Source organism: Eulemur rufifrons, chromosome 7, assembly GCF_041146395.1.
Source record: "Eulemur rufifrons isolate Redbay chromosome 7, OSU_ERuf_1, whole genome shotgun sequence".
Lineage (NCBI taxonomy): Eukaryota > Metazoa > Chordata > Mammalia > Primates > Lemuridae > Eulemur > Eulemur rufifrons.
Genome location: NC_090989.1, coordinates 12,273,333 through 12,295,447, shown reverse-complemented (window position 1 = coordinate 12,295,447; position 22,115 = coordinate 12,273,333). Strand labels below are relative to the sequence as shown.

The 22,115-nt window shown below is 46.5% G+C and overlaps 1 protein-coding gene across 1 annotated transcript in view; it reads right to left on the bottom strand.

Annotated features, from left to right (window-relative positions):
* The window catches only part of URB1 (URB1 ribosome biogenesis homolog), a 70,619-nt gene that overhangs the window by 32,340 nt on the left and 16,164 nt on the right, over nt 1-22,115 (bottom strand). The window contains exons 8-21 of the mRNA XM_069475001.1: nt 21,297-21,421; nt 17,203-17,398; nt 15,735-15,872; nt 12,653-12,826; nt 11,724-11,853; nt 10,948-11,064; nt 9,604-9,716; nt 7,547-7,666; nt 5,901-6,017; nt 5,307-5,445; nt 4,380-4,550; nt 3,280-3,473; nt 1,331-1,549; nt 598-777 (exon numbers count right to left, since the gene is read on the bottom strand). Of these exons, the coding sequence (XP_069331102.1) occupies nt 598-777; nt 1,331-1,549; nt 3,280-3,473; nt 4,380-4,550; nt 5,307-5,445; nt 5,901-6,017; nt 7,547-7,666; nt 9,604-9,716; nt 10,948-11,064; nt 11,724-11,853; nt 12,653-12,826; nt 15,735-15,872; nt 17,203-17,398; nt 21,297-21,421 (2,133 nt within the window). The remainder of the gene's footprint in view (nt 1-597; nt 778-1,330; nt 1,550-3,279; nt 3,474-4,379; nt 4,551-5,306; nt 5,446-5,900; nt 6,018-7,546; nt 7,667-9,603; nt 9,717-10,947; nt 11,065-11,723; nt 11,854-12,652; nt 12,827-15,734; nt 15,873-17,202; nt 17,399-21,296; nt 21,422-22,115) is intronic.

The window sequence follows — 22,115 nt, the reverse complement described above, 5'->3', positions numbered from 1 at the left end:
ACACACACACACACACAAAAGAAAGTCAACTTGGACAGCAGAGGAAGACAGCCACGTATTTCAAGTAACTTGTGAAACGAGGAACACGTTTGCCTCCTGAACCCAGTAAAACAGGTCAGTTACATGGCCAACTGTGAGAGAAATATTCACCCTGACCCCAGCTAAACAGCCTGCTTCACGAGACTAACGATAGGAGAGAAAGCCTTGCTCTCCTTGGAGCACTACATTTGCTGTGTACATTCCTGTGAAAAGCCGTACCCACTGCCTATCCTTTATTCAACACAGGCTGCAACTGTATGGGAGGAAAATATTCACCCCAATTTCTCAGGGCACCCCTGCACAGTGCGAAGGAAGCTGCCTGCAGGAGGGTGACTGTGCAGAAGAGTGGCTGGAAAGCAGAATGCCCGAGTTGAGCCAAGCTCATCTCTGGGTGGGGGCTTATGAATGGCTTTCAGTATCTCTGCCATAGTTTTCTGCATTCCCCTATTTTTCTACAATGAACATGTACGTGCTTTTAATCAGACGTGAAGAGAAAGCCACTATCCATGGCTTTCTGGAAAAAGGCTAACTGGAGCCCGTGGAAGAGGGAGGTGGTACCTGGTCATTGGCCAACTCCAGCGAGGCCACGGACTTCATGTCCAAAAAGAGGTCAGATTCAGCCCGGGCGGCCTCTAATTCCTGCCGGTTCTGGGCATCCAGCTGCTCACAGTGGACAACCAGGCGTCGGAGGAGATCCAAGAAGAGCTGCAGGAGGGGGGGGCCGGCACTGCGGCCCAGCTGTCGGGAGGAGAGCACACGACCCTCAGCAGGGAAAGGCTGTTGGCCACCACGCAGACAAGGAGGCTCAGGAGGCTGGCGGAGGGGGCACCTCCTTTACACGCAGCCTCTGCACAACACCCATCCCCTCAAAGTCATTTCTCTTCCTAAATCTTGATGAAATACAAAGGTCTATTTTGACTAAAATGACAAGGACAGGCCTACTTCAAAGCCTAAACCAAAAACCTGTGAACATTAGGGACACAAGCTCAACAATGAACTACTGAATTAATAAACTTAGGGCAGAGGGAGGCCTGGCCAGCGCTGGCCCAGTGCACCATGGGAAGGGCCCTGTCCTGACCAGGCGCTGCCCTGACGACGAAGTCAGCTGCCCCTGGCTCCCCGTCTGCAGCTGGGTTGCAGGGACACGCAAGGTTTGCAGCTGAGGCCTGGAGAGAATGGCGCTCACATGGCCTCACACGGTGTCCCTCAGTGTGGGCCTGACTCACAGCAGGCCGAGCTCTCTGGCAGTGGGGCCCTGGGCACGCGTGGGGGCTGGAGGGACAGCACCCACCTGGCCGAAGTTCTCCACAGTGCTCCTGAGATAGAGCAGCACCTGCTTCACCGCGCGCAGGACCTGGTGCATGGGGAGGCGCGGGATGGCGGCCTGCAACTGCGTCTGGACGTGCTCATCCCGGAGCGTCTGGCTCTCGTAGGCTGTCTGCAGCAGGGTGCCGAAGGAGGCGGCCGAGGGAGGAGCAGGGCGTGCCGCGCTGCCCGGCACCTGGAGCGGCTGAGGGAGGCAAACGGCCAGGGAAGGGAAAGACAGATGAGCACAGCTGAAACCAGTCACGGGCTGGTAACACAGGCACAGGAGACATCTCACAAGAATCACACACTATCAAATACCAGACCACAGGGCATTTTATTTAAGTTCCAACACTGTATCAGTCACATGTATTTTCCTAGAGTGTATCACTGGGTAGGCACCCAGTTGAGAGGTATCTACACACCTTGAAGAACAGAGCCTACCCACAGGAGCCACGTGTGACAGGGACAGGATCTGAATCACAGGAATCCTGGGAAATCAGCCCATAAAGGGGCTCGCTCTATGAGCAACTTGGCTTCCAGAGGCCTCCCGAGGAGCCTCGTATTAATAGAATGTCTTGTTAAAGGACAGGAAGACAGTGGATAGAATAAAGAGAAATTTCTGGCATCCTTTTGCTTCAAATTGAAGCTGTTCATTTCTTCTAACATCCTGCCTATTTACCTAACGTGGCTTATATTATTATAACTCCACACACTCAACTTCCTAAGGCTAGTAAAACTCAAGGTTGTAAGTGCCCTGGAACTCAGTGGTTCTCAAAGTGTGGTCCCAAGACCAGCAGCAGCATCACAGGGAACGAGAGAAAAATGCAAATTCTCAGGCCCCACCCAAGACCTACTGGAGCAGACAGGCAGACCTACTAGAGCCCAGTCCCTCCGGGGAGTTCTGACACATCCTGAAGGGTAAGAACCACTGCTCTGACTTACTCAATGTAAACACACTTCGTGCACCCACAAGGGGCAGCATGGAACTTCCAACAGTTCCACCTAAGTAAGCCACTGTCTGGCTATAACCTTGGCCTCTGCGCAGAGGGCGGTGGCAACAGCTGATAAGGCAGTGGGCTCTGGATCCAGACTGCCTGGGCTGAACCTTGGCTCCACCACTAACTGGCAAGAGCTACTCTGTGCCTCAGTTTCCCCATGTATATAAAGGAGGGTAAGAGTTTTGACGTAGTTCTCAGAGCTCTGAGGATTAAACGCCTTAAAATACACACAGTACACTTAGTCTGAGGCCTGGCATGCCCCCAGTCAACAAGCAGAAAACATGCAATCAATGTTGCTGCCCCCACCAAGGTCACAAGACAAAGCAGTCCTAAGCTGTCTGCTTTTGCAAATGCAGCTAAAACTGAATACACAAAAATGCATATTGTAAAGTTAATTTATTGCCCCAGCAGCACGTGCAGGTACTCTCCATTTCAGTCAACCCCGTTAGAAGAATGGAGTCCCCACCAAAAGGAAACTTCTTCCCCCCTTTCCTTTCCCAGTTTTAGCAGAATGGAACCTGCGGGGCCCTTGAGGGGCCAGGTCTGACCGCTGAGCATGTTGGGTCTAGGTGTAGGCTACGTCCACAGAACGGAGCTGTGAGACAAGTGTGCACAGATCACTCAGGAAGGAACAAAAGAAAAAGGCGACCTCCTGCCCAAGCTGAAACAGCGTTTAGCCAATCATCATTATTACGGAGCCAGTGGAAAATTCAATTTGGCTGCATCATCGAGCCCTTTGTGTTTCAGTTACATTAGCTAAGCAGCAGTAACACTACTGAGCTTCCTCTCTTACTCAGGGGAAATTAGAAGGTCAAGAAATTTCGCCCTGCAGTCTGTCCGGCTACCACACTGCACAGCTGCGGTACAGCCACCTGCGGCCCCCAGGAAGAAACCCCACACAGGAGCCGTGACCACAGGCTCGACTGCAGCTCACCCAGGCCTCTCGGGCTTGCTCTGGGATCCAGAGGCTGTAGTATCTGTTAAACTGGGAGAGCTGATGCCAGCAAGGTGGGCAGGGAGGCTCAAACTTGTCATAAGCCTGGAGCAGAAGACACAGAGCGAGGGGGTCCCTCTGGGTGTGGAGGAGGTCGGTCAGCACCGCTGTCAGATACGCCACGACGCTTTCCACTGCAAAGGAACGAGAAGAGGCTTACAGGGACTGCCCTTTGTAATCCACCAACACTCTCTCCTCCCAAATACATACAAGACCCAGAAAAATTCATGCCAACTCCACAAGGGGTCACACAACCACATGGGAAGGTGGGTGCTAATGCTGCAGACTGTACTAGGCTCCATTTTATTAAATATACAGCACATGGAAAGACTTCAGGTCCCAAGGCCCCCAAGTGGAGACCCAGGCATATAAGAGGCAAGGCAAAAGCCCACCTAGAACCAGGACTTGCTAGGTGCTCACCAATCCATTTCTCCTCCCTTGGCACACAAGCCTCTCTTGCAGGTAGACTGGGATCATATGCCTGGTTTAGTCAATTCCGTGCCATGACACCCCCTGCTGGACTGTCCACTCTCTCGGTGGACCCAGAGCCACATGCTGAGATGGCATAGCTACAAAATGGGAGCAGCCCAGATCCCTGAGGTACCACCTGGAGGAGAGCCACCCAGAAGGGCCACCTGGCTTATACTAGACCATAATACAGTCATGAAACAGACCTTTACTCGTTAAACCACTGACAGGTTGGAGCTTATCTATATGCCTATTTATCTGCGTAAGTATAAAGGATTCATCCTTAGCATCAAGATATCTAGAATAAATGTTGACAAGAAAACATCAGTGTGACAGCTGGCAAACACGTTATTTCAGACTCATCCCTCAAATGGCCAAACCCAACAGCCCAGGCAGCCTCAAGATTCAGACCCCTGCATTTTTAGCTCTACTGATCGGGTAGCTGCCACTTCGGTGGGTCTGAACTCTTGCTGCCCAGCAACTTACTTCAGACCCCTTGGAATCCCACCTCCCATCCCATACAGACCCAGCTGGCCTGATGCAGCCAAAGCATCCTGACTATTCCCAGGTACCTGCTTCATTTTCTGTCCCAAGGAGCAATTTATTCCTGGCTTCCAGGGCCGCAGGGACCACAGCACTGAATGGGAATGTGAGCAGGATCATGTCTTCGTTTAACAGGAACCCAATTTCCTCATCCAAGCCTTCGCTGCCCTCCACCAGGACATCCACCATGTCGAGCACATCTGAGACGGAAAGAGAGGAGGCAGCTGAGGCAAGGGTCACCAAAGGATTCCACTGCAAATAACCCCACCCCGAGGGAGAAGCAAGAGCATATTTGCAAAAAGAGGAGGGGGTGAAAAAAGCTAAATTTCTCTCAGGGAGAAATGCTTTAATACAGTTTGATCCTAAACGGATGCAGACATTGCCTATAAGGTCTTTATGATTTCTGTCTGACAAAATGCAGGGTAGTCAGTTGAAGTTTCCTCAAGTGACATGAGACGCCCGGGAACTTTAACCTGGATATTTAGGCAAACAAGCCAAAATCTGAGGCAAAAAGTGTGAAGGTTACAGCACAAACCAGAGCCAGAGTGTCTGGGTTCAAATCTCGACTTTGCTACATAGCAGCTGTGTGAGCTTGAGCAAGTTCCTAAACTTCTCTGTCCCTCAGCTGCCTTATATACATAAAATAAGGATAATCGTAACACTCTACTCCCTTAGGGTTAAGGTTTACATAAGTTTTGATTTGTAAAGAGCTTAGAACGGTGCCTGGCACACAGTAAACACTGTACAAACAAAAACAACCCAGCAAGTAAGTTCTACATCCCATTACATGAAAAAATAAGGGGATTTCAGTTCCAGAATAGGCTGATCTTTGATGCAAAGAAATGGGACATCTGCACTTTGCCTGAGGCATTAGTGCAGTTCTTCTCCTCTGTCTCTAACAGGCCACTGTGGCTCTACCTTCAGACGTCCCAGCACTGCAGAAGAGCGGCACCTACCATCGATGTGGGAGATGGGAATGCTGACGTCATCGGCATCTTGCTTTGTCGCAGTGGCCTGCAGGGTGCTTGCTTCTTGGACATAGTCAGATGCTTTGTCTGTGTATGAATAGGGATTCGCCACCAATGTCAATAAAATCTGGGCATCAAAGAACCAAGTGGAAAGCATTTAGATGGTCACAAGTGAAATGAAGAGAAAAAAAAAAAAGCCAAAAAAAAATACCACTGATCAAAATCAAGGGAAGCACTAAAATGTTCAGTTCTTAATTAGAACAATTTTACTGCAAAGTGGTCTTTTTTTTCAATTTTTTGTTGAGGGATTTAAAAGAAAATCCTTTTAATATGCCACTGTTTTTAATATCGCTTTTAATATACTCCTATTTCCTTATGCAAAAACAAATTCCCAAAAGGAAATTAAACAGCACGCCATAACATATTCCTACTTCACACATTCTGCAGTCTCAGTGAGAGTCAGGAAGTGAGCCAGGACGAAAAGCCTCTTGGCGCCGCTGCATCAAAAATGCCTCGATTACACCAAGAACCTAATACAATTATCTCTGAACATGCTCCTTTCCAGGGGAGCTATGTGCTTACACGTTCCAGAAACTGAATCACAGTCTCTTTGTTCTCCTCCACGGTGCCGTCTAAGTGCTCCAGCCACAGCTCCAGCTCCTTCCAGGTGTGCTCAAACACCCCTGTGTCCTGCAGAATCTGTCAGAAAGCAGGTATTGGTGGAAAAGCCACAACAGACCCTGCTTTCCGTGGGAGCTGAGGCATTCCATGATGCTCCAGCACCCCACAGAGACCCAGGGAACATCAGAGGGATGAAAATTTCACCTCACGCTTTACTCCAAAAGCGAGTTTTTTGAAAAACATTCCCCTGTTGAGGGAAATAGGAAGCGCGATCATTCCGTACTCATCAAAGAAAACACAACCCCTTGTCTTGCTGCTGCGTATCCCTGTTCCTAAATAATTTCCTAAATAATAAGAAGGAAGAAGATTAGGCTGCTACTTAAAAGGCTGGTTTTCTATCTGGATTTTCACAAAGACCCAGGTAAACGTGATGACTTGACCCTTCCCATCAGCCCTCAGCCTGTATGAAATTCTCCAAGGTCACAAGCCAGTTCCACACTGTCACTGCAGTGTGGCACCTCAAGACTCAGACCTGGGCAAGAAGCACCCACTGTTCCCAGCAGAACAGAATTTGGTATAAGGCAGGACTTGAATCTACAGAAATGATTAAATGTCATCCCCAAATGGCCTGAAGAGGGAGACTCAGGGTCTAAGGGGCCTCACGGCACAGAGCCTGGCAACACCGTGCACCAAAAGAAAACCTGATTGTGCCCATCCCACCTATCTACAGTTAACGATCATGAAATATAGCCGGGGTCAGGTTCGCACCTGCACCACCTGTAAGGAAATGGTAACCTGTGAAGAGGTCAAGACTTTGATGGCCTCATTCTTGAAGCAGCTCAGGTGAGAAGGTTAAAGTGCAGCAAGATTATCAGCACTTCAAATAAAGGTGAAAGGTCAAATCCTTGTACTCTAAAAACAGTGAATGTGATTTTTGTAGCACCTGCCCCCGCCCCGCCCAAGATGTTCTCACAGAAACAAGGAACTAGATTTCCTACTGCTACAGCAAGATCTGATGTAGCCCGGGAAAAACAAGTATCAGGAAAAGACGTAAACAAACTCTTCATTCCCTTCCACTGACCCTGACCCTGACCCTGACCCTCCTGTGCTGTGGGTGATGGATGAGGGCAAAAAAGCAGAAGGCCAGAGCCTGGGAATGAGGAAAGAGGCACTGCCTGTTAGCTCCCCAAGAGAACAAAATCTAGTATTTACTGAACCTACAATGTGTTAGAAATGACCTACTACTACTTTATTACATTTAATCTTCTCTGCAACCGTAACGTTTTATTATCCCCACTCACCATGGAAGAACTAAGTTCAGAGAAGTTAAGTAATTTGCCCAGTGCACCCAGGAAATTGCAGAACCAGGATTCAAATCCAGGAATCAGACTTCAAAGCCCATGTTTTTTTCAATTCACCACACTGCCTCTCAGGAATGCAGCTAAGTTTAAGACACAGTAAATTAAAGCTGCAATAAAACCTCCTATTTTCAAATTTACAACAGTCCTGGTACCTCCTCAATTCAACAACTGTTTACTAAGCACCTTCTATAAAGCAGGCCTATGCAAAATGCTTTTCAGAGTTAGAGACTGGTACAAAACGCTCACCTTCATGATCAGGAGTTTGGTTGATGATTTCAGCTGTAAGTGACTACTGGTCACAAACATTTTCATCAGTAAGTAAAACACTGACCGCTCGCCTCCAATAATGTCTGCATCTGGGCCTTCCTAGAGTTTGAACAATATTATTGATATATTTTTAATACATATAATTATATAACACGTTACACAAATAACAAAGGCCATCACTTGCTGAGCAAACAGGTGACTACACACCCAGTATGCTGCCAGGTCCTTTACTTCATCTCATTTTAACTACAACTCGGCAAGATGACTATGATTTGACACATAAGGAACCTCAGAAGTTACGTAAAACTCTTTCAAAACCCCCAAATGACAGTTGTAGTAACAACAAAGTAGTAACATTACACATAGGGAGCCCTCTTCCCATGCTGGATTGTTCTAGGGGCCTCACATGAACTGACTCACTTAATCCCCCCAACGACCCTTAAGGTGGGTGCAGCGGCTACCCTATTTTACATATGTGAAAACTGAGGCACCGGGAGGGTAACTGGCTGTTTACTGGGAACTGAGCCCTGGCACAGCCGCTGTGCTGCCTGGAGGGTGCTGGGGAAGGGGGGACCCCCGGGGCTGTCTGACTCTGTCAAAGGATGTCCTTGTATTTCATCGGGATGCCGGTGCTAACGTGATTGATTACTTATATATAATTTATCCTCCTAAAAAGGCCTTTAGGCTTAGAACACTCGTCTCAGAGAAGCACACGGAGCTCCAGCTCCCCGACCCAAACTCCGTCAAGTCTGTGTTTCCCTGCAGCCCTTTGGCAATGATGACTCCGAACCTAGTAAAGTGCTGGAGTTAACTTAGGACGAGCCAGCAGATTTATCTTGTAAGCATAAGGTGCAGCAAAGGATATAAATTAGTATCTTACTACCAGTCCCTTCAAATTAAGAGGCCTCTGTTCACTTTCCAACTAAATCACCAAGATCCCAGTGGCCCAGTTCAGCTGGAGTGAAAACCAATCCACAAGAAGCCTAGCCTGTCACCTCTCTGAGGTTGGTGGCAGTGACCTCACAGCTTGGTGTTAGGGTTGCGGGCTGGGCTCTGGGTGGCACTGCCAGGGTCCCAACCCGGACTGACGACTCCTGATTGGGACCTTGCAGAAGGTTCCTAACACTCTATGCTCAGCTGCCTTGTCTCTAAGTGGTATGAGCCGAGTGGCCATGTGAAGCATTAGTGTCCTACCTGGATGCTACTAAGTTCTCAGTAAGAATTTCCCTCAACTACAATGCAGTGGAGCCTCAGAAAGAAGGCTTAGGGGAGAAAAACACAGATCCCAGAGCCACAGCATTCTCAAACCTTTCTGGAAATGTCACATGTAAAAATGCCAATAACATATTTCCATACTATTGGTTCCTTACAAGATCTAAGTCATTAAAAAAATAAATCAGCTCAGATTATGAGAAACACTTAGACAATGCTTAATTTTGCCTGAACATTTCCCCACCTCTTTCCATGGAAATGCTACATAGCATCCTGGGCTTAAATACACAGGTAAGTAACTGTTGCATCCTAAGCTTCCCTTTATGATTTAACATTACATTCTCTGAAAAGTCCTAAAAGACATTATTACAGACACAGGAATGTTTTCTGATTCTACCTCCAAGCCTCAACCCTCTCCTGACTTGGCATCTATTCCCACCTCTCTCTTAAGTTCTTCCAGAATGAGGACAAAGGGGAAGGAATACATTTTATCTTCATTCCAAAAAGGTTTTAAAATGATCAGGAAAATGATAAGTCAAGATAAAAAACATGAAAACTCCCTACACCCAATAATAAGATACATCTGCAGTAAGGGCAAGGTAAACACCATATTCTACAAAAGCAAACAGACTCTCAGGCCTCCTGGTTCACAAATCAGGGCCTGGCCTCTGCTCTGGGTCTTTCTAAAATGAGAACCATTAATCTCATCCATCATTTCCCCAACTGTGCCCAGTTCTGATCCAGTTAGAAATTCATCAGGCCAAGAAGGCCATAGGCCCAGCACATCAGCTAATGGCAGAAGACTGGAGATCTCTGCTTCCTACCTGTGCCTTTAACCACAAAAACTTGTTGGCGGGCAGTTCCAGGGCCACCTTCAGCATGTGGTGCTGCAGAATGGGCGGCACCTCCTCTCGAAGGCCCTGCTCGGAGATGACGCCTACGGGTGGAAAAGAGGGAAACTGAGAAATAGTCACGCGGAGGCGAGTGCCCAGCAACTGGGGCCCTGGCCAGAAGGACCAGATAAGGAACTCCACAGCTGGAAAGAAAAAGGGAGGATGTGGGATTCTGCTCCCCAAATCCTGAGCTCACCCTCACACGGGCCATGCCCAGGCCTACCTCTCCTCACCTGTTTCCCCTGCCCCCGGGCTCTATCCAAAATCCTTCAGTAAAAACTTCCCACTTGCTCAAGCAAGCCCTTCCCTGCCACTCAGCCCATGCTAACCCCACACAGCTGGAACCGCTGCACCCGCCACACTGCCCTCCACTGCAGCTCTCGCTAGCAACCCCTCGTGCGCGGCACAAGCCTTGCTCCCCGACAGCAACCATTTTGTGGACAGAGACTGCAGCCACCCGAGCTTGACTGGGTCCTTGTCCTCCAGCCTGGTCTCTGGGTTTCTCCGTTGCTTGGGAAGTACACAGCTACTAAATGTTAAGTGGCCACGTTCTAGTAGATTTCATATTCCCATAGCAAAGAGAACTTGTCACCTTCAAACGATTCAAGTGTTAATTATAGCTTTTGAAAAGGATTATTTCGATAGCTTATATAATATAAATTCCAAGAATGGTATTTTTGCAAGTCTTCTTCTGTAGGCCTAATTATAAAGTCAATTGTATTTTTACTTTTATTTTTTTCCATATGGGAAATGCAAACCGAATAAAGTCGATTTTATTAGACAAATTTTACCACCAAGGAAACATGACCAGACATGCATAATGTTACTTTTACAAGTCTGAATCTGCCTCACTGGAGTAAAACAGGGAAGTAATTACATCAAAAGCGTCTGCATGAACAGGATGTCCCTCTTGCAGGACTCTCGTTTCTGCTATACACCCTGTACCCCTGCTCCTTTGAAAGGTGACTTTAGAGCTAACTTCACATGGTCTGATTTGTGGACCATTTACGCAGGTCACTCAGCACTCAGAAGCTGGCTGGCTGCTTCTCCATTCTCACTACTCCTCAGTGTTCATCTGATACTTCCTTAAAGAAGACTGGCTGTTTAAAAAATGTTGGTCCCAAGAAAACTAACCAGGCTGTGGATCACACACGCCAGGGAACTGCCACCAGCCTTCCTGAACCTCAGCTCCGAGGACTCTGCTCCGGTTTATCAGCATTTCCTTCCCCACCTGCAGAAACAGTGGCGGCCTGTCTGCAACCCCTCGAGACCTACCTTTTAGGAGCTTGCTGAAGTCAAAGTTGTACTGCACGACCACGTGGGGGACTACCTTCTGGTAGAGACATATGACCTGCAGCAGAACGGCTTTCAGAAGAATGGTTTCTGCATCGTCTACACCAAAAAACAAAACAAAAAACCCAGCTTGAATTCAAGGACCTATTGCTGTCCTCAATCATCAATAGGGGAGCAGCCGAGCCAGTTGTGACACCACATCACAGCCAACTGCACGCTAAACCCCAATGCTATACAGACCACCCTATAGCTGCATTTAAGGAGTCAATGCTGTCAGAAAGGTTAAGACTGTTCAAAGGGCCTAGGCTTAAACCCTGTTTCACTGCTGTAACCTTGGACAGGTGTCCTCATCTGAGTAACAGGGACACACAGCAAGACCTACCCATATACATGTTAATATGCAAAGCCCATGGCCAACAAGGTCTTAGTCAACACATTTTATTACAGGGGGGACCATGTAGCTCGCCTCTATCTACAGAGCAAGAGAGCCCCCTGCCCACTGCAAGTCCAGCACATACAGCACCCGACGTACGTTCAAGTCTTTACACAACGCTTAGGTATCAATTTCTAACAGACACTGAATTTCAATGTATAATCCCATTCTAATTTTCCTCCCTAAGCAAAAAAGGACAGATACATTCATAGCCAGAGGTGCCTTGAAACGAGAACTACTCCAGGACCCTCCAGATAGGAGCTGTCCCAGGCTGCCAGTGTCAGCTCTGTGTCAGGCAAACAGCAGAGGCCCCCCAAGCCCTCACCACACTGGGGAGCCACATGCGCAGCTGGAGGCTTGTCACCCCTTTTCTTCCCTTTCTCATCATCCTGTCTGGTCTCCTGCTTTTTAAGTGACTGCCAGACCCACACAATAGTGTTCAGGTCTGGCAAAATCTGAAAGAGAAAAAGAAGCAAAAAAATCAGTCATATTCAACAATGAAGGAAAACAAATGAACCGCACATATTAACAAGAAGCAAAAGGGAGGGTGCAAGTCTACATGAGCGTGTGTGAGTGTGCGTGTGACCGTGTGTAAGAAGCACGTGGGAGGGTGGGGTGAGAACGGCCCCTCTCCTTTGTAAGCTCTGCTCTGCAGTATAATTTCTAGAACTGCACACCATAAGGATTTGGTGGACAAGCAAGTGCTGATAACTAAAACAAACCCCTTAAGACTCATTCGTCTGAGCAAAAGACACTGTGAACAAAGAAATGGCTCCTCAGGGCAGGCTCGGGGAACCTGCCCCACATGACCGGGGCTCTCAGAGCAGCCGGCCAGCCTGCAGAAGACCAGCTCTCCTCATTCCCAGAATCCACCACTGCACCCCTCTCACAGGGGCCACGCTGCAGCCAGTGTGCACAGCAGCAGGTGGGGGCAGGGGCACAACCATAGACACTGATGGGACCCAAGGTCCCTGCCAGAAGCAGAACCCCGTGTCTTGTTCCTGTGGGAGAACACATGTTCTCATCTAAATTCTTAGGCTGCACAAGGACTTTCGGACTAGCTCTAAGTGCGTCATACTGCCTATAATCACAAGCAGTCTTTCTCAGCTGACCCTTGGCACCTACACAATGCTGCCCACTCACCTGTCCCACCCCACAGTTCCTACCCTCAGTGCTCCCAGTGTGGCCTTTAGTACCTAGTGTGCTTACAAGTGAGGTCTGTAAGGAGAGCCCAAACCTGGACTCGATGCCTACCTTGCTCAAGGCTTCTCTGAACAGCTGCACAAATTCTTCCATCATCACAGCTGTGTACACGCCTGATTCTTGCCACACGTCTTTATTCAGGCAGTAGTCAATTGTTTTTAATGCTCTCTTCAAAATGACAGAAATAAGGGATAAAGCTGTGTGCTTCACTGATTTGCTGTCCAGCTGGGAAGAAAAAGAGTTAAATCCACAAATGTATCTAGGATACACTGGTGGACACAGACTTCCCAGGCCCTGGGCTTGGCTGGCTCTTGTCCCTTCTTGGGTCACTCCTCAGGGAAGCCACAGGAGATGGATATGGTCTCTACAAGAGGTGACCTGGGGACCTTGCCCTCCTGACTTCCTCTGGGTCTGACCTCAGCAGTTGCTGGGAAACCAGCCACTAAAGGTAGAGTCGGGCAGTGGTTTTGTTTTTATTGTCTGCTTTTTGGTAAACCTTCTCTGACAACCACTCAGCTAACAGTAGCAAGATCTCACCTGAGCCCACTCCCCCATTACGAAAAGCATCGACATCAGGTGGAGAAACGGCAAGACAATGCACCAGTTACTTAGCATGAAAAACCACCTGCAGGCTCAGTAAGCAAGCAACCCACACCACACACCTCTGACATCCAGAGTTCTCTACTTCTATTCAGAATGACAGCCAGGAGGGTCACTCACTGCAGGGACTAAGTCAGGCTTAAGAACCTGTGCTATCACCAAAAAGAGGAAAGAGTCCAGGCCCTGTCTAGTCACAGTGTGTTCCTGGGCCAGCAACAGTGATGGCATCTTTTGTACTTGGTAGAAACGCAGAATCCCAGGTCCTGGCCCAGACAACTCAAGCAGAATCTACATCTTCAAAACCCAGGTGATCCCATATACGTTAAAGTCTGGGGAGCCCTGGCGGGGATACCACAGATTTATACTGAAGTAGAAACAAATAGCTTTCTGATTTACTTTTAGCTTAATACCCACAACACTCCAGTGCCCCAGCATTCCACTAAGCTGTGGTTCCACTCTGTGTGCACATCGTACACTAAAGCAGGACACATGAACTATCCTGAGCCAATAATGGCTCCCCCGTAATCACGCCAAAGGCAGGCCCCAAACAAGTATTCACATGACATCCAAAGGGTGTGGAGCACAAAGCTCAACCAGCCTGGGACCTTGCTTCCAAAGACCTTCTTGTTTTCTGTTTCTAAAATAAGCTAAAGCTTTTCTTTCTAATTCTAAAATACATGCAATTAAAAGTTTTAAAGATAATACCATTAAGGAATAAAAGAAAAAAAAACAACTCATAAGCCCAGCCCCTAGATGCCCTCTCCTCTGAGTTGCATGAAAACACGGTCTTGGCTCCTGGAAAGGCACCGTGCAGGGAGGCCAGGCTGTGGCTTGGCAGCTCTGGCCCCGCATAGGACACAGCCGCCAACAGGAGGAGGGGAAGCTGTGTCCTCTCTCACTCCTTGCAACCACTCCGCCCAGGGGATGAAACATCCTTTTAGAGGCACAACCCCTCCATTCTGGAACAACAATGAGAGGAGAGGGGATGGTCTTTATACCTCGGCTTGCCAGGAGCACTTGGAGGGGAGCACAAATGCAGCCCATAAAGGAGGCACCTCTGACATATTCAACTCGATTCTCCTGTAAGCTCCCTAGGAAATATTGTCTCCCCCATTAATTAAAACAGCTGGGCAAGCTAACTGAGTCCTAATTTTGCTTATGATGATTTGGCAAACAGAACTCAAGACCTTTCTGCCTAGTCCCACACAGACCTCCTTCTCTCTACTCCTCACCCTGCCGCCCACACTCAGTACAAATCCTGGATGGGTTATCAAAAAATGGTTCATCCCACTGCATAGTCTCAAGAGTCTACACCACTCTACAGTGACTGTGCCCATCACCACTGGGGCCAACTCATACCTGTGTGACCCATTACAGCCGACCCTGTTCCCACTGATGTCATGCAACAACCCAGCCTGCCTGGAAGGATGGAGACGCCCCTCTGAACACCTGACCTAACACCTGCTTGGGCTTAGGAAGGGCTGGAAGGGCCCAGGACCCAGCAACTCACAGCCACTCACCTAAGCCCATGATGCTGTGGGGAAAGAAACATTTGCCTCACAATGTGGCTTCTGAAGGGACTCGGGGACCTTTATAATAAATAATGATATGAAATTTAAGTATCAATTTGTTTCCATGAATACGTCCTCTAAAATGCCTAAAAACAGCTGCTCTTCAAAGTAAATGTTGCCTAGACATCTTAACACCATTCATTTAAACCACAAACGAAAGGATTTGCTAGGTAAATTTTAGTCCTACTCTGTTCAGAAATTCTAAGCTAATGAGATTTTTTTTTTAATTACCCACCCCAAACTGTCAGCTAATAAGATTTTTTTGTTTGTTTGTTTGTTTGTTTTTGAGACAAAGTCTCACTCTGTTGCCCAGGCTAGAGTGTCATGGCATCAGCCTAGCTCACAGCAACCTCAAACTCCTGGGCTCAAGCGATACTCTTGCCTCAGCCTCCCAAGTAGCTGGGACTACAGGCATGCATCACCATGCCCGCCAATTTTTTCTATATATATTTTTAGTTGTCCATATAATTTCTTTCTATTTTTAGTAGAGACGGGGTCTTGCTCTTGCTCAGGCTGGTTTCAAACTCCTGAGCTCAAACGATCCACCCCTCTCGGCCTCCCAGAGTGCTAGGATTATAGGCGTGAGCTACCACACCCAACCTAGTTAATAAGATTTTAATAAATGAACTCTCCTTCCTCTGATTCTGACATTCTCCTACCCTCAGAGAGGACTAGAGAGGCCTGGAGGGACCCAGGGGTCCCCGCTGTGTGATGGAACAGAGCCGAGGACATGATGAAGTCAGTCGCCCCCTGGAAAGATGCTCCAAGGTCCTTGCCCCAGCCGAGTGGACCTGCCACTCATGGGCTGTTTCAAACTAAAGCTCTGTCCCAGAAGCCTCAGAGGCTCACTAACAATATACCACCAAATATGTCCAGGCTGGCATTCACAGAACAATCACACAGTATAGCCAGTGAGTTTAGCAGGAGAAAGTTCTAGAAGCCAGGCAACCACGTGGCCTTACATTTAATGCTTGGGTGAACATGATCTTATTGCACACCAGGGGCACAGTGGTCACCATCACCATTGCCAGGAGCCGAGGCAAGGGGATAAACTCTCTGGTCTGAAACGCCCGGGAAATCTCCGGCTGGGCCTCATAGATCTAGGAAAAGGAGAAAAGAGATTTAGTTGGTGCTGGAAGTAAGTTTCAAACCTGAGGCTAATTTTAGGCACCCAACAGTGAAGCCATTCCAATCAAATAATTACAGTGATAAAGATCCAAGACACACCACAAGGGACAGGGCTCGGAAGATTAGCCCCCAAATCCACTTGTTAAACATAAGTTAGGTCACAAGACTGGCCATTAGCAAAGAAGTGACCTTCAAAGCAGAGTTTGGCCTGGGGTCTGGGTAATCTCGTAAAACCTCTGACGGCAAATAAACCACTGCTAGAACTGCCAATGGCATCATTTATCAGCTACTGCTGCAAGTGACAGGCACCTGACAAATCATGCCACTTTTTTAAAGCTTCCTGACAACTCTCTTGGATAGGAAGACTTTACATTAAAAATCAGACGTGTTTACAGATGACAAAACTGGACCTCAATGAAGATAAGTAATTTCCCGAGGGCCATACAGCTAGTAAGCAACCAAGCAACAGTTCAAACCTGGGCCGGCAAAGGACACGCTTGCCCCTCCCCTGCACCGGGAGAGAAGCACCAGAAGCAGCTGCCCATGGGGGTACTGGCCACAGGGCTGTCTGCACAAACAGGGGCAAATGCAGACCCTCTCGTCCCAACATACACATGGGACTGCACACATAGGCACTCAAAGCAGAATTCAGAGAACACAGGAATAAAAGTTTGTTTAAGGGTAACAAGTAAACACAGTCGTAACATGGCAATGGGTAAATTTCCTCCATGGCCAGGCCCAGGTTGACGCCCAAGAAAACAATCCCAGGTATTTTAGCACTAGGCAGGCCATAAATCAGAGAGAGAAAGCTGACCCAGCCAGGCATCACTGCCAGAGAACTGACAGTAATACCTCTGTGAGTAGATGGGGGGATGCTGACCTCTACAATCAAAGGGGAGTTAACGCATCTCCACTTTAACAGACAGACCAACATTTCACAGTGTATTTCAAGTTGTTCTAAGTACTTCAAACAATCTTTAAAATCTACCTGACAATTCAGACATTTTACTAATTCCAGCCTGTGCTGAGACTCACTAAGATTTTGCTCTAAGCAAAATCTCAGTCAACAAGATAAATTGGCTCAACAGATTCAAAGGAATAAACCTCAAAATTCAGCTCCGTGAAAAGCAAAATGCTAGAGAAGATAAGGACACCAAGTTTACATTGTCTAAAATATCCCCCTTTTACCCCTGAAAGGTCTTCAGTTGCACAGCTTATCAGATCAGAATGCCTGCCAGGCCCCCAACTCCTTAAGCTCTGCCCCCCACATAGCTAACGAAGTTCTAAGTATCATGATTTTACCTTGTTTAGAAGTTTGATATTATTTAACCAAGTGGACTTCTCTCGTGGGAGAAAAGAAAACGTTACTTCCTTAAAATACTTGTTCAATAAGTCTGGGCACACTTTAAGGATGTTCACCACCAGCTCGGCCACCAGCTCATCGTCGGCGGCAGTTTTCAAACCCAACAAGAAGTGCAAGAGGGTCAGGTTTCCTCCCCTGTTAGAGAAAGAGACGAGGGGGAGAGGTCAGCAGGGAACGTCCACAAAACTGTGACATAACGTCCAAAGCTGTGACATGACGGTGGATGAACCTCCTCCATGGCATAAAGTGGGACTTTTCACAGCCTGTGGGACTCCAGCTCTCCACCAAAGGGCTTTCCTTTCGGTGCTCTAATGAGTGGCTGAAAAAGTCTAATTATCCTGCTCCCATCTCTTCTTCCCTTCTTCCCTCCCTTGGGTGCAATTTGATTTCTAAAGAAGAGGGAAAAAACCATTCTCTCTACCACCCCAGCCACCTGCCAGTCTGCCTCGAAGTCGAGGCTACTGTAAATAAAGAGCAAGGTCAGCAGGAAGAAATCCACACCCCAAATTCCATTTTGAGATTTTACTGACCTCTTTCCTCCAATCACATATGAAAAAGCATTATGTAAATATGTAGGTGCATGTGAGTATAAAAAATACAGATAAGGCATTTTCCTCTTGAAAAAATGAAGTGCTCATGAATTGTCACATGGTCCGGAGTGCCATCGAATTATTTCTAAAATTTCACAAGACAGTGCAAGGTCTTTGCACAGGTCTTCTGCCTGCCTTCTCCGTTTCTAGCTCGTTTCAAATTCCTGCACCTTCACTTAGCAGGTGAAAAGAAGCTGGATGGGGAAAAAAATCTACTGTAGGAAAATATTCAAAACTTGTCCCAAAAGGGGTATGCAGTCTTCAAAAATATGAGAAGATGATAAAATTAGGAAGCAGGAAAACCTGCAGACAGTAAACCTTCTGTAAAGGGAACCACCACGCTGGGATGCCAGGCTGTACCTGCCACGAAGCTTTTTCCTGTCTGCTTGACCTAGGAAGTTATAACATCCAGAGAAACTTCAGAATCTGCCTCATGTGTACACCATGCTGATGGTTTCTAGGGTTCTCAGTGTCTTGTATCTGCTTATAAATTAAGTGAAACTGCAAGACTGTATGGTAGTTTTAAGTGTAATAAAAAATTTTTAAAAACTGAATTAGAGCATAATTTTGATCAGAAAAATATCCCTTCTTGTATGAATTTCATGAACAAACTATAGTCTGTACTGTCAAATGAACAGAACATTAAATCTACAAAGATACTACACACACACATTATTTTAATCAACAACAACGTCATGAAACGGAAAGCCCTGGTATTTGCATAGTGTGAGATTCATGCCAGACACTGCTCTGGGCAGTTACCACACGCCACCTCTCTGAGGCAGGCGCGGATTTTACTCCCATTTTACCAACGAGGTAATGGAGGCAGAGAGGATGCATAACTGGCTCTGGGTCTCAGAGCTAAGTCAGGAGTGAAGCGCCGCTGTCTGACTCCAGATCTGCTCTCTTAACCTCCACACCAGGGGTCGGCTAACGAGGGCCTAGCACCGATCTTTGTCAATAAAGTTTTACTGGAACACAGTGGCACCCATCGTTTATGTCTATGGCTGCCTCTGTGCTACAATGGCACAACTCAGCAGTCACAACAGAGCTACATATCCCACCTGGCCTAAAATACTATCCGGCCCTTCAGAGAAACAGTTTGCCAACCCTTGCTCTACACTATAATACCTTGTTTTCAATGAACACCTACTTTGTGCCAGGCACCGTCCTAGGGACTGGGTATCTAAACAGATCAGTCTCTGTTCTCCCCACTTCCCACCAATCAGATAATGAACAAGCCAATAAATAAGTCAGCAAATAAAGAGACAGAAGCCTAAGCGAAGCAAAAGGACAGTGACAGTGGAGGGGCTACCTAGGAGGGCCTCCCTGAAGTGATGACATTTGCACAGGGACCTGAATGAAATTAAGGAGTGAGCCACATGACTAAAGGGAACCAAGCATTTCAATTTTCTTAAAGCTTTCCATTACCGCCCACCAACAAAACTCCTTCTTCTCCCCTAAGCACAAACCGTTGTCTCTTGTCCACGGCTTCAAAATTCACATAAACCACAGCTTACTGCAAACAGACCCACACCCCCAAGCTGATGCAATATGCTCATTAAATGATCATCTATTTCATGGGTCTAGTTATGCAGAGAAGAAATGCTTTAAAAACAGGGGAAAATGTAAGTGTTTTAAGCATGGTATTGTATTGCATTAGACTATAAAAGTCTGCTGTTAAATTTTAGCAAGAAAATTAGCTCATTCTTACTGATCAGAGAAAAAAGGGAAAAAAAAAATGATGTGGCCAGTTAAATTATAATAACCTCAGAATCAAAACAAGTCCAAAGTCATAAGCAGCCAGAAAAATTCCTACCCTGTTATCCCATTCTGAAGTCATTTCCTGACTGTTTGAAACTAGAAGTAAGTCAAATTGTCTAAATCCTTATAATAAAATGCTACACAATCAAGGGGTAAAAGATAAGTCATTCACAATGACCAAAAAATATGCCCAATATTTTAACTGTCAAATGAGGAAAAAACAGGTTGATGAATAGTAGCTCATTTTGATTAAAAAAAAGTTACATGGGACTTGTGATATGGTTTGGATGTTTGGACCCTCCAAATCTCATGTTGAAATTTGATCCCCAAGTGGAAAATCAAATATCACATGTACACACGTATAAGTGGGAGCCGAATGATAGGTATACATGTCATACAGGAGGGACATAATGGCTTTGGCAACTTGGAAGGAGGGAGGTGGGAGAAGGGTGAAGGGTCAAAAATTACTTATTGGGTACAATGTATACTATTGGGGTGACCAGTACACTGAAACCCCTGACTTTACCACTATATAATTCATCCATGTATCAAAAACTCACTTGTACCCCCTTAATCTATTGAAATAAAAAGAAAAAAAGTCTATATTTATAAAAAAAAATTTTTTGATCCTCAGCGTTTGAGGTGGAGCCCAGCAGGAGGTTTGGGTCATGGGGGCAGATCCCTCAGGAATGGCTTGGTGCCCCCCGCCCCCCACCCCGGCCCTGCCCCCAGTAATGAGTGAGTTCTGGCTCTATTAGTTCCCGGGAGAGCTGCTTGCTTAAAGAGGCTGGCATATTCCCCCCTCTCTTGCTCCCTCTCTCACCATGCACCATGTCTGGTTCCCTTCGCTTTCCACCTTGATTGGAAGCTCCCTGAAACCCTCACCAGAAGCAGATGATGCCATGCTCCTTGTGCATCTGCAGAACCATGAGCCAAATAAACCTCTTTTCTTTATAAACTGCCCAGTCTCAGGTATTCCTTTATAAAGCAGACTAACACAACTGTATTACTGTTATACGACCACAAAGACAAAGTTGCAAAGAATATAATCAATACCATTAGATTTGGACTTCGTTTCCTAACTAATGAAATGTTATCATAATTGTGAAGTATGAAACAAAATGTAAAAACATGATTTTGAAATCCTAACTCATTAGCAGCCAGTCACTGAGGAGGACTGTTTAGTTATGAGTACTAGCTCTGGAGCTGGATTCCCCGGGTTCAATGCAAGCTACGCCACTTATCAGGGTAAGTCTTGACTTCTCTGTGACCATTTTCCTCCTCTGCAAAATCAGGATAACAAGGCACCTACCTCAGGACTGCCACAAGGCCCACGTCAGGGCCAGCGCTCTCTAAGGCCAAGTAACAGACTCTTTCTTAGATCCAGTTGATCCCACTGTCCTTAGGTAAACACATGCACACCTCCCTGGGTGAAATATCCCATTATCTATATATCTAAATAAATGGCTAGCCTGAGACCCCTGCCCTGAAGGCATGCAATGATTAGAAGATCTCTGAGTCTTCAATTGCTCATCCCTAAAATGGGTTAGATAGTGTTCACAATTCTACTTCTCACCCACTACAATTTCATTATTTAACCAATTTCCACTAGACGGTCATGCATGTGATGATTTCTGAGGAACACACACCCTGGGGTTCACAGGAGTGTTATACTTTACCTGCCGAAGGTACCAAAAGATGCATCATAGAAATTAATTCCATGCTTGAGCGAACAGCAAAGATCCATCAGGAAGTTATGAACGAGCTCCCTCACCATGCTTTTCCCTGCATCTTCAGCAGAAACCTATGAGGGTTTTCAAAAAAGTCGATGAAAATCTCAAGCTCATAAACCTCAGTAATAGCTACAGAGTGAAAACAGGACAGTATCACCTGCCTAATGACACCTTAGAAAACATTTTAAATTAAGTACTTGGTATCTTTCCAAAAAATAAACAACTCTCCCCCACAAAACAGATACATTGATCCAGATAAAAGAATACTCTTAAGGGGCAAGTTTAAACCTGTATTTTCAAAAGCTTAAAAATGACTTAATTTCTCTTATACTTTTGAATAAAATTCCACACTTGGGAGTGTTTTTATGAAGCCCCTGAGGCTTCCTGGTAATAGAGCATACAAAAACATGTTCAAAACAAGAGGACACGGGCAAGTCTCCAAGATAAAAGGAAGTAAAATAGTAGGCTCTTGAGAGGTAAATTATTATAAAGTTAACAGGAAGTCTGAGCCTTCTCTACTCTGGCCAAGTTCATGTGCAGAAACACCCTGAGGAAAATTAAAATGCATACTGGCGCTCAGTCAATTTGAGAGCAACTGTTTTAATTTAGCACTTGAGTTAACTATTACAAAATAAATTATACGTGGCAGTGAGGATGTAGACACACAGGATTGTGAAGTAAAAGAAAGAAGCTTTAAAACTCCAAAAGCTGGAAATGAAAGAATGGAAGGAGGGAAAAGGAGAAGTAAAGCAAGGGAAGGAAGAG